The sequence below is a fragment of the Gossypium hirsutum genome, chromosome A06, assembly GCF_007990345.1.
Source record: "Gossypium hirsutum isolate 1008001.06 chromosome A06, Gossypium_hirsutum_v2.1, whole genome shotgun sequence".
NCBI classification, from domain to species: Eukaryota; Viridiplantae; Streptophyta; class Magnoliopsida; order Malvales; family Malvaceae; genus Gossypium; species Gossypium hirsutum.
The window spans coordinates 38,320,114-38,332,708 of NC_053429.1; the positions used below are offsets into that span (position 1 = coordinate 38,320,114).

General features: G+C 31.0%; 2 protein-coding genes across 4 annotated transcripts; one reads left to right on the forward strand and one right to left on the reverse strand.

Moving 5' to 3' along the window:
- Nucleotides 1-856: 856 nt before the first annotated feature.
- LOC107962922 (adenine phosphoribosyltransferase 5) lies at nucleotides 857-4,753 on the forward strand. Its single transcript, XM_016899491.2, has 6 exons — nucleotides 857-1,170; nucleotides 1,269-1,379; nucleotides 1,817-1,909; nucleotides 3,804-3,953; nucleotides 4,303-4,361; nucleotides 4,491-4,753. The coding sequence occupies exons 1-6, from the start codon at nucleotides 1,071-1,073 to the stop codon at nucleotides 4,557-4,559; spliced, it is 582 nt and encodes a 193-aa protein (XP_016754980.1). The 5' UTR covers nucleotides 857-1,070; the 3' UTR covers nucleotides 4,560-4,753.
- Nucleotides 4,754-5,318: 565 nt separating this feature from the next.
- On the reverse strand, nucleotides 5,319-11,900 carry LOC107962921 (PX domain-containing protein EREL1). 3 transcript variants are annotated; one of them, XM_016899488.2, is made up of 10 exons: nucleotides 11,611-11,900; nucleotides 10,540-10,650; nucleotides 10,117-10,215; nucleotides 9,844-9,930; nucleotides 9,006-9,114; nucleotides 7,891-8,696; nucleotides 7,267-7,431; nucleotides 6,517-6,759; nucleotides 6,154-6,369; nucleotides 5,319-5,789 (listed from the first exon to the last, which is right to left on the reverse strand). In XM_016899488.2, the coding sequence occupies exons 1-10, from the start codon at nucleotides 11,701-11,703 to the stop codon at nucleotides 5,592-5,594; spliced, it is 2,127 nt and encodes a 708-aa protein (XP_016754977.1). In that variant the 5' UTR covers nucleotides 11,704-11,900; the 3' UTR covers nucleotides 5,319-5,591. The 3 variants fall into 3 exon arrangements, with proteins under 3 accessions (XP_016754977.1, XP_040971595.1, XP_016754979.1); XM_041115661.1 differs by lacking the exon at nucleotides 11,611-11,900 and having other exon boundaries at nucleotides 10,117-10,207; XM_016899490.2 differs by lacking the exon at nucleotides 11,611-11,900 and having other exon boundaries at nucleotides 9,006-9,131; nucleotides 10,117-10,207.
- Between the last annotated feature and the right edge of the window lie 695 nt (nucleotides 11,901-12,595).

Below are 12,595 nucleotides of genomic sequence, written 5' to 3' on the forward strand. Positions count from 1 at the left end.
ATGACCAAATTAAAGTATATAAACTAAATCTACAATTTACGCATAGTAGAAGGACTAATAGTATAATATATCTTTGCGTTTTAAATATGCTCAACGTTAAATTTAAACGGGTTTTTAATGCCCAGCCTAATAGCCAATCTTACGAATGTCCTTATAAATACAACATCGACACTTTGATGACTAAATTAGAGCACTTTAAAATTTGATGACCCAATTTAGAATTTGATGACCCAATTTAGAATTTAAGTCATAATTGAAGGGTGCTTGATGGAATTAACCATTTTTAATAAGGGATAAAAGCAACATTTACTCCGCAAACTTGGTAGCTTTTTCCAACTTGGTCCTTTTAACTTTTTAGTCCACATTAATCTTAAAAACTTGGCAAGTTTTCTCATTTTGACTCTTAAACTAGGATTCCAACAATGTGAGAGAATGTTTCACTATAAAGTTATACCATGTTATCACTTGAAAATTTATAAAAATTATATAAAATGTAAAAGATTACAAAAAAAACTAAGAAATTATAATTTTCTTTTAAAATATTTCAAATGATGACGTGACAAGTACCATGCCATTATACCTTAATGGAATACAAGTTTAGGAAACTAAAAAGGGAAAAACTACCTAGTGCTAGGACTAATGTGGATTGGGAAAAGAGTTTAAGGACTAAGATAAAAAAAATTACCAAATTCAGATACTGAAGGGTACTTTATCCCTTTAAAACAGCAAAGGAAGATTTATGTGTGAAGCGTGTTAGAAACGTGCCATTGAGAAAAGGTGATGGGTAAAAACATTAATGCCTTTTGGGGCAATGGTTCTTCTTCGGTCTGCCCAAAACATAAATAGACAACAGATTATAGTATTTAATGCACTTACCATATCCTCTCTATGTCTGTGTATATATATATCTCAAGGATAAACATTAAACAATTGCAACTAACACAAGATTTCATCTTTTTAGTTCAATTTTAAGGAGGGAAAAGCAACCCCCCCCCCTTCTTTTATCATCCTGCTATAAACCAAAGGCAGAGCTTTAAAAACTAGAGTGTTGAAACAAAAAAAGTTCAAAAATGGTGGAAATGTTTGCGGCTGAGAATGGACTTAAAGGAGACGCAAGGCTTCAAGCTATATCAAACGCCATAAGGGTTGTTCCTCACTTCCCAAAACAAGGTCTTTTCCCCCTCTTTTTTTTGTTTTTTGTTTTTTTATTTTCACTGAAGGACTGTGTTTTTAAAGAAGACGGTGTTTGTTTCTCGGGGAAAAAACAGGGATTATGTTCCAAGACATAACAACGTTGTTGTTGGATCACAAGGCGTTTAAAAATACGGTGGACATATTTGTCGATCGATATAAAGACATGGATATCTCTGTCGTTGCTGGTACTCTCTATCTTGTCTCTTCTTCTTCTTCTTCTTCTTCTTAACTACTCTGTTTTTTTTTCTTTTTCTTTTTAAATGTATTTTACTTGGTGTTTTATATATTCTTTTTAGGGAAAGAAATTAAGCAGGTCTTCAAAGCTGATTTGTGCCGATTTATTTATTTATTTATGTTCCTTAATGTTTAGAAGCAGCATTCTTTATAATTACTTATTATTAATATTTATTATTTTTGACATGGATAATTTTCTTTTATTATTGGAAATGATGTTTTTAAAAAAATACAAATAAGCTTCTTCATTTATAAAGGTTACAATTAGAGTTAACTATTTGTGGACGATATTATAAAGGTTAAGTTACGTGAATCAAATTTTAAATTTGAGAGATTAAAATGATATTTTGGGCTTTCGTTTTTTAAAGATAAAAACATGTTTATGTAGGAGTTGAAGCAAGAGGATTCATGTTTGGTCCAACGATTGCCTTAGCCATTGGTGCGAAGTTTGTTCCTCTGCGAAAACCCAAAAAGTTGCCAGGTACTTGTATATATACATATACACATAAATGTATAAATAATGTATACAAACAGGGGCGGTTTAGGTGGGCTGGCAGCGGTGCGTAACCTCAAAATGGAAATTTTTTTATTTAAATTTTTTATAATATATAAAATTTTAAATTATTAATAGTAAAATTGTACTTTAGCCTCTTAAAAATAATAAAATTTTAATCTAATCCTCTAAAAATTATAAATATATAAACTATTAAAATAACAAAATTACATTTTTACTATAATAAAAATATATCATTTAATTTTAGGCCTCAAAATTTTTTTTAACTTTACCCCTACCTCCCCTAAAACTTATTTTTGAATCTGCCATTGTGCATATATATACATACGTGTATATGTAAATACCTATATGAATTCGAAATTTTTGATAAAGGAAGATGGATATTAAATTGTAAATTTTTAAGAAATTAAAATATAATTTTATTTATAAATTAATTTATGATTTTATTAGTTTTGAAAGAATTCAATAAAAAAATTTATTTTATTTTTAAAGGATTAAAATATAATTTTATTATATGTTAATTTATTATTTCATTGTTTATAAAGAAATTGATTTATTATTACTTTTTATTTTGGGGCCTAAGGGGTTGCATGCCCCTTGGATTCAAAGGGCTTTCACTCCCCCTCATTTTAAAAATTATTATTATGCTCTTAGCAAATTTTAAAATTACTCATTAAAGTTTTATTTTTAAATAATTCAAGTAAATACTCAAAAAAATATATTTTTTTTAAATTATCATTAAATCCCTTAAACTTTAAAAAAGATTTAATTAAATCCTTCCACAATTAAATGGGAAAACCCATCATATAAATTCAAAGAATGCATATAAAAATGGAATGGAGATAGTGGTGGCTGAAATGATTGAAAGGGGTTGCTTTAATGGTCAAGAGTAGGTGGGGTGGATTTCAGAAAAAAATTGTACTAATTATTTAAAAGAAAAAAAAACACTGTATTTTTTATGATGTCAATCATGTAGGCATGACCTCATAAAATCAGCATATTTCAGTAATTTTAAAAGAAAAATCTAGTAATACCATACATATATAAAGATTATGAAAATGTCAGTACCCCAGAAAACAATTTGCAAAAGGCTAGTGTTAAACAAATGGCAAAATATTAAATTGGTAAAGGAAGTAGTAGAATATCTCCACTTTAATCACCTACCAATAATTGAAATTGGACTCTTATCCATTGTTGGACTTATGTTGGTTGGTTTTTTAGGGAAATTTTTAGTGGATCTAATCTTAATCATCTTCTCCCCTTTTCATTCCCTTTTAGTATATCTGAATTAATTTCTTTATTTTTATTTCAAGAAATTTATTTTCAGATTAAAAAAATGGAAATACTATTTTTTATCATTTACCATTCAACTCCAAATAAAATATTTCATCTATAGAATTATAAAAAAGCTTTCAAAGTATAATCTTGTTGAATAATAAATCGTATTTTTTAATAGTAAATGTTTATCTTGTTAAATTTTGGTCCTGTTTGATTCTTTTTAATGGTATAAGGATTAAATTAATTTATTTAATAGTAGAGAGATTAATTTGATCCAGTCCTTATCATATAAGTTTAATTGTTAACATTATTAAAATTCTTTTATTAAATTAAAGTTCATTACAACACTTTCTCTTTTTGATATTAAGGGACTCTTTTAATTCAAAACATTGTACTAGTGAAATTAATAAAAGAACTTTAATGATTTTAAATAATTAAATTTGACATTTGAAAAAAAATAAAGGAATTACACTTGAAATAAAAATATTACATTTCAAATATTAAAAAAATACATAAATTTATAATATATTCTAACTTTTTTTTAAAATTTTTTGTATGTATGCATGCATGCATGCATGTATAGGTGAAGTGATAGCAGAAGCTTATGAGCTGGAGTATGGAAGTGACTGCTTGGAGATGCATGTTGGTGCTGTTGAGGCAGGGGAACGTGCTATTGTGATTGATGATTTGGTTGCAACTGGTGGAACTCTCTCTGCTGCCATTTCACTCTTAGGTAAAACTTTTAGCTATTTTTGTTCGTGTTTTAGTTAATTATCAAATTATGATTTGGGTCTCTCTACTATACTTAAATTAAGATTTAATTATTACATTTTAATTTATCTCTATTTTAATTAGTTTAAATAGTTAATTATTTCAGTTGAAACGTTGTTGTGATTTTTTCTTTCTTAAAATGGAAACCTGTTTTAGCATGATAAGTTAGAAAATGTGTGCTTATTACATAAATTATGCAAATTAAATTCTAAATTTGAGGACTGCAAGCATCTGGATTGATTGATAAAATCAAATAACTCTTCATGAAATTATGTGAAAATAATGAGCATTCTTTTATTGTTTAATTATAGAACGTGTTGGTGCTGAAGTGGTGGAATGTGCTTGTGTTATCGGACTCCGGGAGGTTAAGGTAGTAAATATCCTTCTCTCTCATTCATAAAAATCCATCGTCTTAAACATACAAAGCTATCGATTAATTCAGTTTCAATGGAATTTTTTGTAAATGACTTAAGTGCATGCTATCTTTATTTTTTTTCAGGGACAACGTAGGCTTAATGGAAAGCCACTTTATATTCTTGTGGAGCCACGTGAAATTGATAGCTGTTGATATTTATATGCTGATTTGCATAGAAGGGCTCATTTTGTATGATTCATTATTTTTCTTACGAAAATTTGTGCATCTTCCGCCTAGCTATGTTTCCATTTTGGCCAAAAAAAAAGCTTCCATGCACAAATTATGAAGAAATCATCTATATATTGATTCATCTTTCCCCCAAAAAACAGCATAATGGTATTTCGGTCTTCACCCTCTTCAAAACCTTAAATCAATTATATATATGGATTATAATCACGACCATGACCTGTAAATTTTGACCAAAACTAGAAAATTGGATCCAATTAAACCGAAGCTGAACTTAATTTGATTATTGAAACCAATAATCCAGGCTCCCCAACTTGAACGTGTAAATTATTTGAATATAAAATGATTCAAATATAATGACTTGGACAACTTGAATCTAAAATGAAATGACTCCATTTTTAAAGCTCAAATTAGACATAACTCGATTTGACTATTAAAAGCTAACAATCAACTTTTGTACAAGATGACTAAACCTAAAAAATCCAAATAACTTGGAAAATTTTAAAACTCAAATTAACCCTATCCATACTGGGTTAAATCATTCCGAAACCAACCCAATCTATCTAATTGATAGGTCTATTGCAGGCATAGTTGCAGCTAATACTCAAATCATCTTTGTAGGCAAACATAAGTTTAGCTGGTTGTGCTTGTAAGAGGCTATTGAAACTATAATCTTTCTAACAAGTAATCATATGCAAGAACAAGATAAAACCCAGACGCAAGGAAAACAGGAAACACATCAAACTTGGATGCTTTTGCTTTCATTTTTCTCCATTGTTATTCAAAAGATATTATATAGAATACAGCAGTGTTATAAAAGGGCATCTTCTCTGCATTAGCGGTATACATGTAACCCCAAAATTCGCAATGTAATTAATTACTGTGGGACTATAATGGAGATTGTGGGGGTTACCTTATCATAATCTAAATGATAGAAAAATAACTACAATATTCAAACCCCATTGCATATTTTCTCAAGACTTGGTTAATTCCTTATCATTATTCTTTGATATGATTATCACATTTCAGTTTATGCCGTAGATGAGAATTTACCTCTTTTTTTAAGTTAGCATTCTCGGTGAAAATGCCTGCTATGATCTTCCTTAACTCATCATCTGTTCTACTATTGTAGTGGTTGTTCAATTGGATATCATCATTGCCAGTGGCACTGCCTTCTTCCTTGGCTAATAGTTGCGCCTATTTAAATGTGCCAAAAAAAAAAAAAAAGGAAAGAAAGAAAACAGCAGAAGTTATGGAAAGGCCAAGCGATAAAAGAGTGGAAACTAACATTAAAAATTTAACATAAAGGCCCTGAAAAATAACATTAAACAATTAACGAAATGAGGGGAAGAGGCACATAAGCAGGGAGCTCAATTGTGCTTTTTTTACTTATGATTGTGAAAGAAAGTGTATATATCCTGGTCAGAATTTATATATATAATTTAATTGGGGACAAAACTAACTTTATAGAAGTTATTTACCCTAACCGTACATAACTGGAAGTATTAAGAGATCAAGGGACAAGAGTTTTACAACTTTGAATGACCAAAAAGCAAGGTACCTCCTCAAGTAGGAGAATGATTTTATTATCAGATGTAGTCAACAAATCCAGTGCTTCTTGAACAAAGGAAGAATTTTTGATTAAATTTTCATCATCTGTAGACAAATTCACACTGCATTCAAGAAGATGGTTGTGAAGAAGCCGGCACTTGTTGAGCAGCTTTTCTCTAGCATTTCTTACATGCTTAATTATTTGTCTTTCCTGTACTAGTTGTACCTGCAAAATCAAAAGGTTACATCTGACAGCAAGAAACTTGGAGCAATGATTTGATTCGACTAGACTAATATCTCTAGAATCCTTTAATCAAAATGAACAGCAGGAGTTTTCTTTTGTTTTATTTTGGTTGAATGCACAGAGAGTTACCTCAGCTTCAGCTTTTTCTGATAGTGACTGACCAACCTCCTGCTTCAGTTCCTTTTGGGATTTCCTGAGAGACTTGACCTCTTTAACCAGAACTTTAATATCTGCTTTTGATTTAAGCTCTAGCTCTTCATATCGCTTTGATATACTGTTCAGCTGTTCCTTAGTAGCATTTAACTCTTGCAGCATTGCATCTTTCTCCTCATCAGCCAATTGGTTGGTTGTCTCTGTTATTTGCTTCTCATCCTGTCTCAAGTTTTGTTGTTCATTAGTGAATAGTTAAACATCATAAGTACATTTTATTCTCAAGTGCAGAAACTGCAGCAAAACAGTGTGTTGCTATACAGCAACCAGATAACATTTTCAATGATTGTCCAAGAGAAATCAATGGTGGTTAAATTTTCAAAAGAAAGAAAAACAAAATTCACTCAACATTGAATACAACCTAGACAATCTGGTTCTTTAATGTTTCTATCCAAAAATTAGTTTTGGCTTTCTCTTCTGGGGTGTGTAAGAGGCTGAGTGTCAGATTCTTTAAAGAAGACACCATACAACTAGGAACATACAATCATTAGTCATATATACAATGCCTCTCCAAGCATAATTTATCAGGCCAAGTTCATCTTTTACCTTTAATTGAGAAAAATCTGCGGAAATCATCCATATCATGCACGTGCACACTGCACCATATGGCAGTAACAAAGAAAAATAAATTTTAAGAATAAAAAGGAGTTGATTAGCTGAATACATTACCTGATTAGGATTCAACTTCAACTCCATTTCCAATGATTTCTGCCGAAGTTCTTCCATCTCCCACTGCATTTGCGTAAACCTTTCCCTCTCAATCAGGATAGCTTGCTGCAGGGTTTCTTTACTTTTTTGTTTGGTGCTTTCAAGTTCCACTTCCAAATCCTTAACCTAAACAGCTCCAATTTTTAAATTCAATTTGACCTCAAAATTGCAAATCTTTTTACTAAGAATAAAACTCATTCCACCTCTAGTGGGATACTTTAAGCACCCAAAGATAAAACCCATTAAAAAATGGAATGAAATGATATATAATGCACTTGACACAAAAGAGAAAGAAATAGAACATGCAATTCTGAGATATAGGAACACCAGATGCAAACCATACAGAAGTTGCTATTTTGCACACAATTCATCTCAATGTAGATCAAACAAAGGATATTATTGAAAGAAAGGGAAACCAATACAGTGACATATAAGTAGTCAGTTTCACAATTATGAGCTATCACTGCCAAGAGCTCCTGAATACTAAAAATATCTCAATTATATTGATTCTAAACTATTTAGTTTATGAGTTATGACAACTTTCAAAATTTATCTCAGAAAAAATGTCAAACTGCTTCCACTCACCTTTGTGGTAAGATAACCTTTCACTGCTATTTCTTGATTTAATCTGGCTACAAGATCCTCCATGTCAGTTTTTGCAGTGGCTAGTTTCCGCTGCATGGTTAAAAGAACCCTATTCATCTTATGACACTGATCCAATGGAAGAACAATTTTTGTATCTCCAGAAGACTGAGGATCTGAGTTTCCAAGACTTCCCATTGTATTTAATACTTCGGAAGTTCCAGGAAGGTCAACAAAGCCATTAACAGATGAATTTGGAATCCCACAAATGGACATATCACCACCTCTCAGAAAACTTACATCACTTCCAAAACTTTCAGTTGATAACTTCCGAGCATGACCAGCCACTTTAGCCGGCTCTAGCTCAGAAAAGAGTTCCAATCCATTACCAGCAACAAATGAAGCTCTGGACCCGTTTCCATTATAAATATCATTCCCTGAAGTACTATTCATGTTTATGGCCAATGTTCTATGCCTAGGAAAATCTTCTAGCTGCTCCAAAATTGCCTGTCCCATAAATAGTCCCTCATCAATATTTGATATACCATACTTCACAATTTTTTCTATTGAACCTGTTAAATCTTCATCCAGTGTCAGATCTCCTGAACCAATTTCAGAACTGTCATCTCTCCCTAACCTAGGTGTCCCAAGCTCAGATGTCTCATAAGCAGTATCGCTACCATAATCTGATGTGATTGACGAACCACCAGCAAAATGAGATATACTTGAACTGGAAGGAACTTTTGAAGAAATTGTGCTATTTCCAGCAATATTAGCTTCTGATGAGCATTCGTTTAATTCTTGGAATGCTGAAAAGAATAAGAAACGTAAAAACTCCAAGTTAATGATAAAACTAATCTTGACAATGGATAATATATATAGCCAATTAGATAACCTGTCACATTAGATTCTATTAAACATCCATTTTTATAGGTAAACTTTATAAGATAACTACATCTTAAAGTCATATTAGTTAAAGCCAACAACCTCTTGGCCTAGTGGCAAGATTATTGTGTTGTGTGGCATGAGAGCTAGAGTTCAATCTCTAGCAACTCCACCCCTACCCCAATTATCAGAGAAAAAGAAGGGTCCTATTAATTAAGTAGAATTGCACATACAAGACCTCGCAGCAGCTTCTAATTCAAGAAAGGATGCCACTGAGACACTTCTTGACATGTCAATGTCAGACAATAGCTTTGTCATCCACTCCTCCAATGAACACCTTCTCTGCAACAAAACAAAGCCTTTTGAGGACATTAGTCACTCAGATAACATAACTACCATCAATAGGTTTAATCTGGAACCTTTCATTTCTTTGTTTTTTCCCTCAATAAACAAATTTGCAACTCGCATAAAAAAATCATTGCTACTGTAGCAACTTCATATAGCTTCTTTATTTAGTTGTCTAAAAAATAACTGAGAATGACCTTCCAGTTTCAAAACTCAAAATTTTTTGTCCAACAGATGATTGTGATATTGTCAAGTAAAATCTCTAGTCAATACCATGTTTGTTTGTCAATAGGAAACCATAGATAGCATACAGATGGAAAACTTGAAAGTTATTAAAAAAAATCCTTTATGGGTTTGAGTTTTCACTCATCCAATGCTAAGTTACATAGAAGAATTTTGGTACGCTTTGACCAAAATAGCCTATCACAAAGAACTGTCAAAAGTTGTGGTAAAATAGTTGTAGGACAAAATAGTGCTGAGTAAATGCCCAAAATATACAAAGTCTAGTGGCACAAGATCCGAGAAGTTATCAAGGGATGAACTTGTTATTAGCAACTACAAGAGAAAACAAAGCTAGCGGTGAACATTAAAGATTTAATATGAGAACTAAAATATACTCATGGCACATTTTCCAGATGATGAAGAGAAGGATGTAGCTACAGTAGTTCTATTAAAGCTATAAAAAGAAAAAGGAAAATAACCAAAGTGAAAAAACTTCTTGCTAACCTCTTCCAACAAAGCCCTACTTTTCAAACGCAACAGTCCCTTGGGTGGAGAAGGGGGAAGACTTTTCTTGGGATATGCCTTTTTGAGCTGTAGAGGAAAGTCAATAACAATATAAGAGGTCTCCAAATAAGGTGTATTTGAATATTTTACTCAGGGTGCATGCCATTTGTTTCCACAGTAATGCTCAAGTGATATGTCATAATGACAATTTTGTAACATACACTCTAAATGATGGACTTCTTGGTTCAACATAAAGAAAATGGCAGGACTTACTTCATTGAATAGCTTCAAAAAATCATTAAATCTTCTCAAAACTCCACGTGTAGTTGTAATACCATCTGGTGATTGTACCCCTACATGTACCCTGTAAAACTGGCACCTAAGAATGTTATTTGAGAACCATGGCAAATATATAGTGACTAAAATGTTAAAACATTTACATGATTGATGGTTATCACAGAATCACAATGTGTCTGTTAAAAAATTGAAAGGAAGACCAAAGAGTATTAGATTTACATCACATGGACCCACTTAGATGTAGAAAGTTTTTTCTGAACCCTAATCTACAATCATAGCCTAAGTGTTATAAAGTTAAAGATGAGAACAAAATTTGTGTTGTTAAAGATAACTCGAAATATCACTAAGTCACAAGACAGTGAGATACAATCTACCATAGACATATATACTAGTGATTACCACTACAGGATCTGAATCTCTTGATTTTGGAAGGACAACCCACGAAGGTATTGTAACACAGTAACTCCATCCAGTTCGAGGATCGTGTGGCCAAACAGTTTCTCTCTCATTCTGCATGTATATGTAAATTGAATAAGTGCTAAAACCAAAAATCAATTATAAGTTTCCGGACAGCCAAAAAAGTTCTAATAAAATAGCAACATGAATGAAGAACATCAAAATCCATTTCTTTCTAAGTTAAAAGAAAGATAGTATTCAGAATGCCAATCTATGTCAAGATTAAAGTATAACTCAGCCCTTACTTTTAGATGTCTAGATTCTTGATAGAATTCTCCTATCACTGTCCTTATGAAAAATACTTCAACTAAAATTTTAGCAGCAAATGCTTAAAAACCATGGGAACTTTGTAAATGCTCAAAACCAGCTTATGAGGACTTATACTGACAAGCGAAGCAAATATAAAATTCTAAATTTACTATATTAATGCATTTAAAAACTGGTTAAGAGGTATTTTATGTAAAAGTCTTTTTCAATTGAGATTAAGATAGCTACATCAGTTACTGAAACAATCTAGCAATCAAGTCCAATCTCATCATTGCAAAATCTATAGTCTGTTTTTTGGGTCCACCGTAAAACTCACTATAAGCATTAATTATTGATCAAAATTCTATAATTTCTGTGAACTAAACTCTTCAATCGCAAAATCTGAGTGCCAATTTGAATTCCAAGGTAACTTCAAATAAAATCAACGAAAAGAGAGTAAAATTGTAGGAAAGCTAACCAATTTACGAGGGAATGCACTCTTTTCTTTTCTTTTTTTTTTCAATTGAGATTAAGATTACGTAAGTTACTAAAACAATCTAGCAATCAAGTCCAATCTCATAATTGAAAAATATCCAGTCTTTTTTTTCTTTTAGTCTTGATCCACCATAAAACTCACTCTAAACATTAAATTATTGTTCAAAATTCTAGAATTTCATGAACTAAAAACTCTTCAACAACAAAATCTAAGTGCCGATTAGAATTCCAAACTAATTTAAAATGAAATGGTAAATTTGTAAGGAAGCTGACCCATTTACGAGGGGGAGGACTCCAATCCATCCCGAGAGGCAGTGGCGAAGTCCCATCATGCCTGTGCTTCGGTGGACTCCGTCTCTGCATCATCTATTTCTCCTTTTTATTCACTACGAAACGACGACGATCTCTGTCTGGGAATTGAAATTGAACATTAAAATCGATTGCAAAGAGCTTTTAGGGTTTATTGATCGGATCGAGGGGAAAAAGTAGACAACTATACCGAAGCGTCACGCAGGTGTTTAGCCGTAGAAATTTCAATTATTTGGCCTTTTTCTATTTTTACTATTATTGATTAGATTACTCTTTAAACATTTAAAATATAATACTTTTAGGAATTTAGTACAAGATTAAACTATGTTTCAAGTTTTATTTCTAACAATTTAATCTCTACTTTTTCAGATTTTAAAATTTATGTTTAATTGTTTACTTTATTAAAATTCTTTGATTAAATTCGTTAATATGATATTTTAACATAAAAATACACTCTTGAGAGTCAAGTAACAAAAAGAAATAATATTATAATAAATATGTATTTAACAAAATAATTTTAATAATATTAATAATTAAATTTACATTATTAAATCACAAAATAGAAAAAACTAAATTACTTGAAATAAAAATAAAAAAATAAATTTTAAATATACAAAAATTACAAAAAAGTGCATATTTTAACTTTAATTTCTCTACCTTGAATTTGATTTTAATTTTCAAATTAGACATGCATTTAAAATTTTGTGAATAAAAATAAATTAATTTTCAAAAATTTAAAATATATAGAGACTGATTATAAATTTAAACCTGCTAATTATTATTGATAATTTTGAAATTTGACAAAAAGACGCATGCATTTTAAGAGGGGAGAAGTGGGCTTGGGAAATGGAGCTTGCTCCGGGATGATTGCCTTAGGCTCCGTTTGTTTCATTGAAAATGACTTTTGAAAAATAATTTACTTTTCTAGAAAAGCAAATATCGTCTTGTG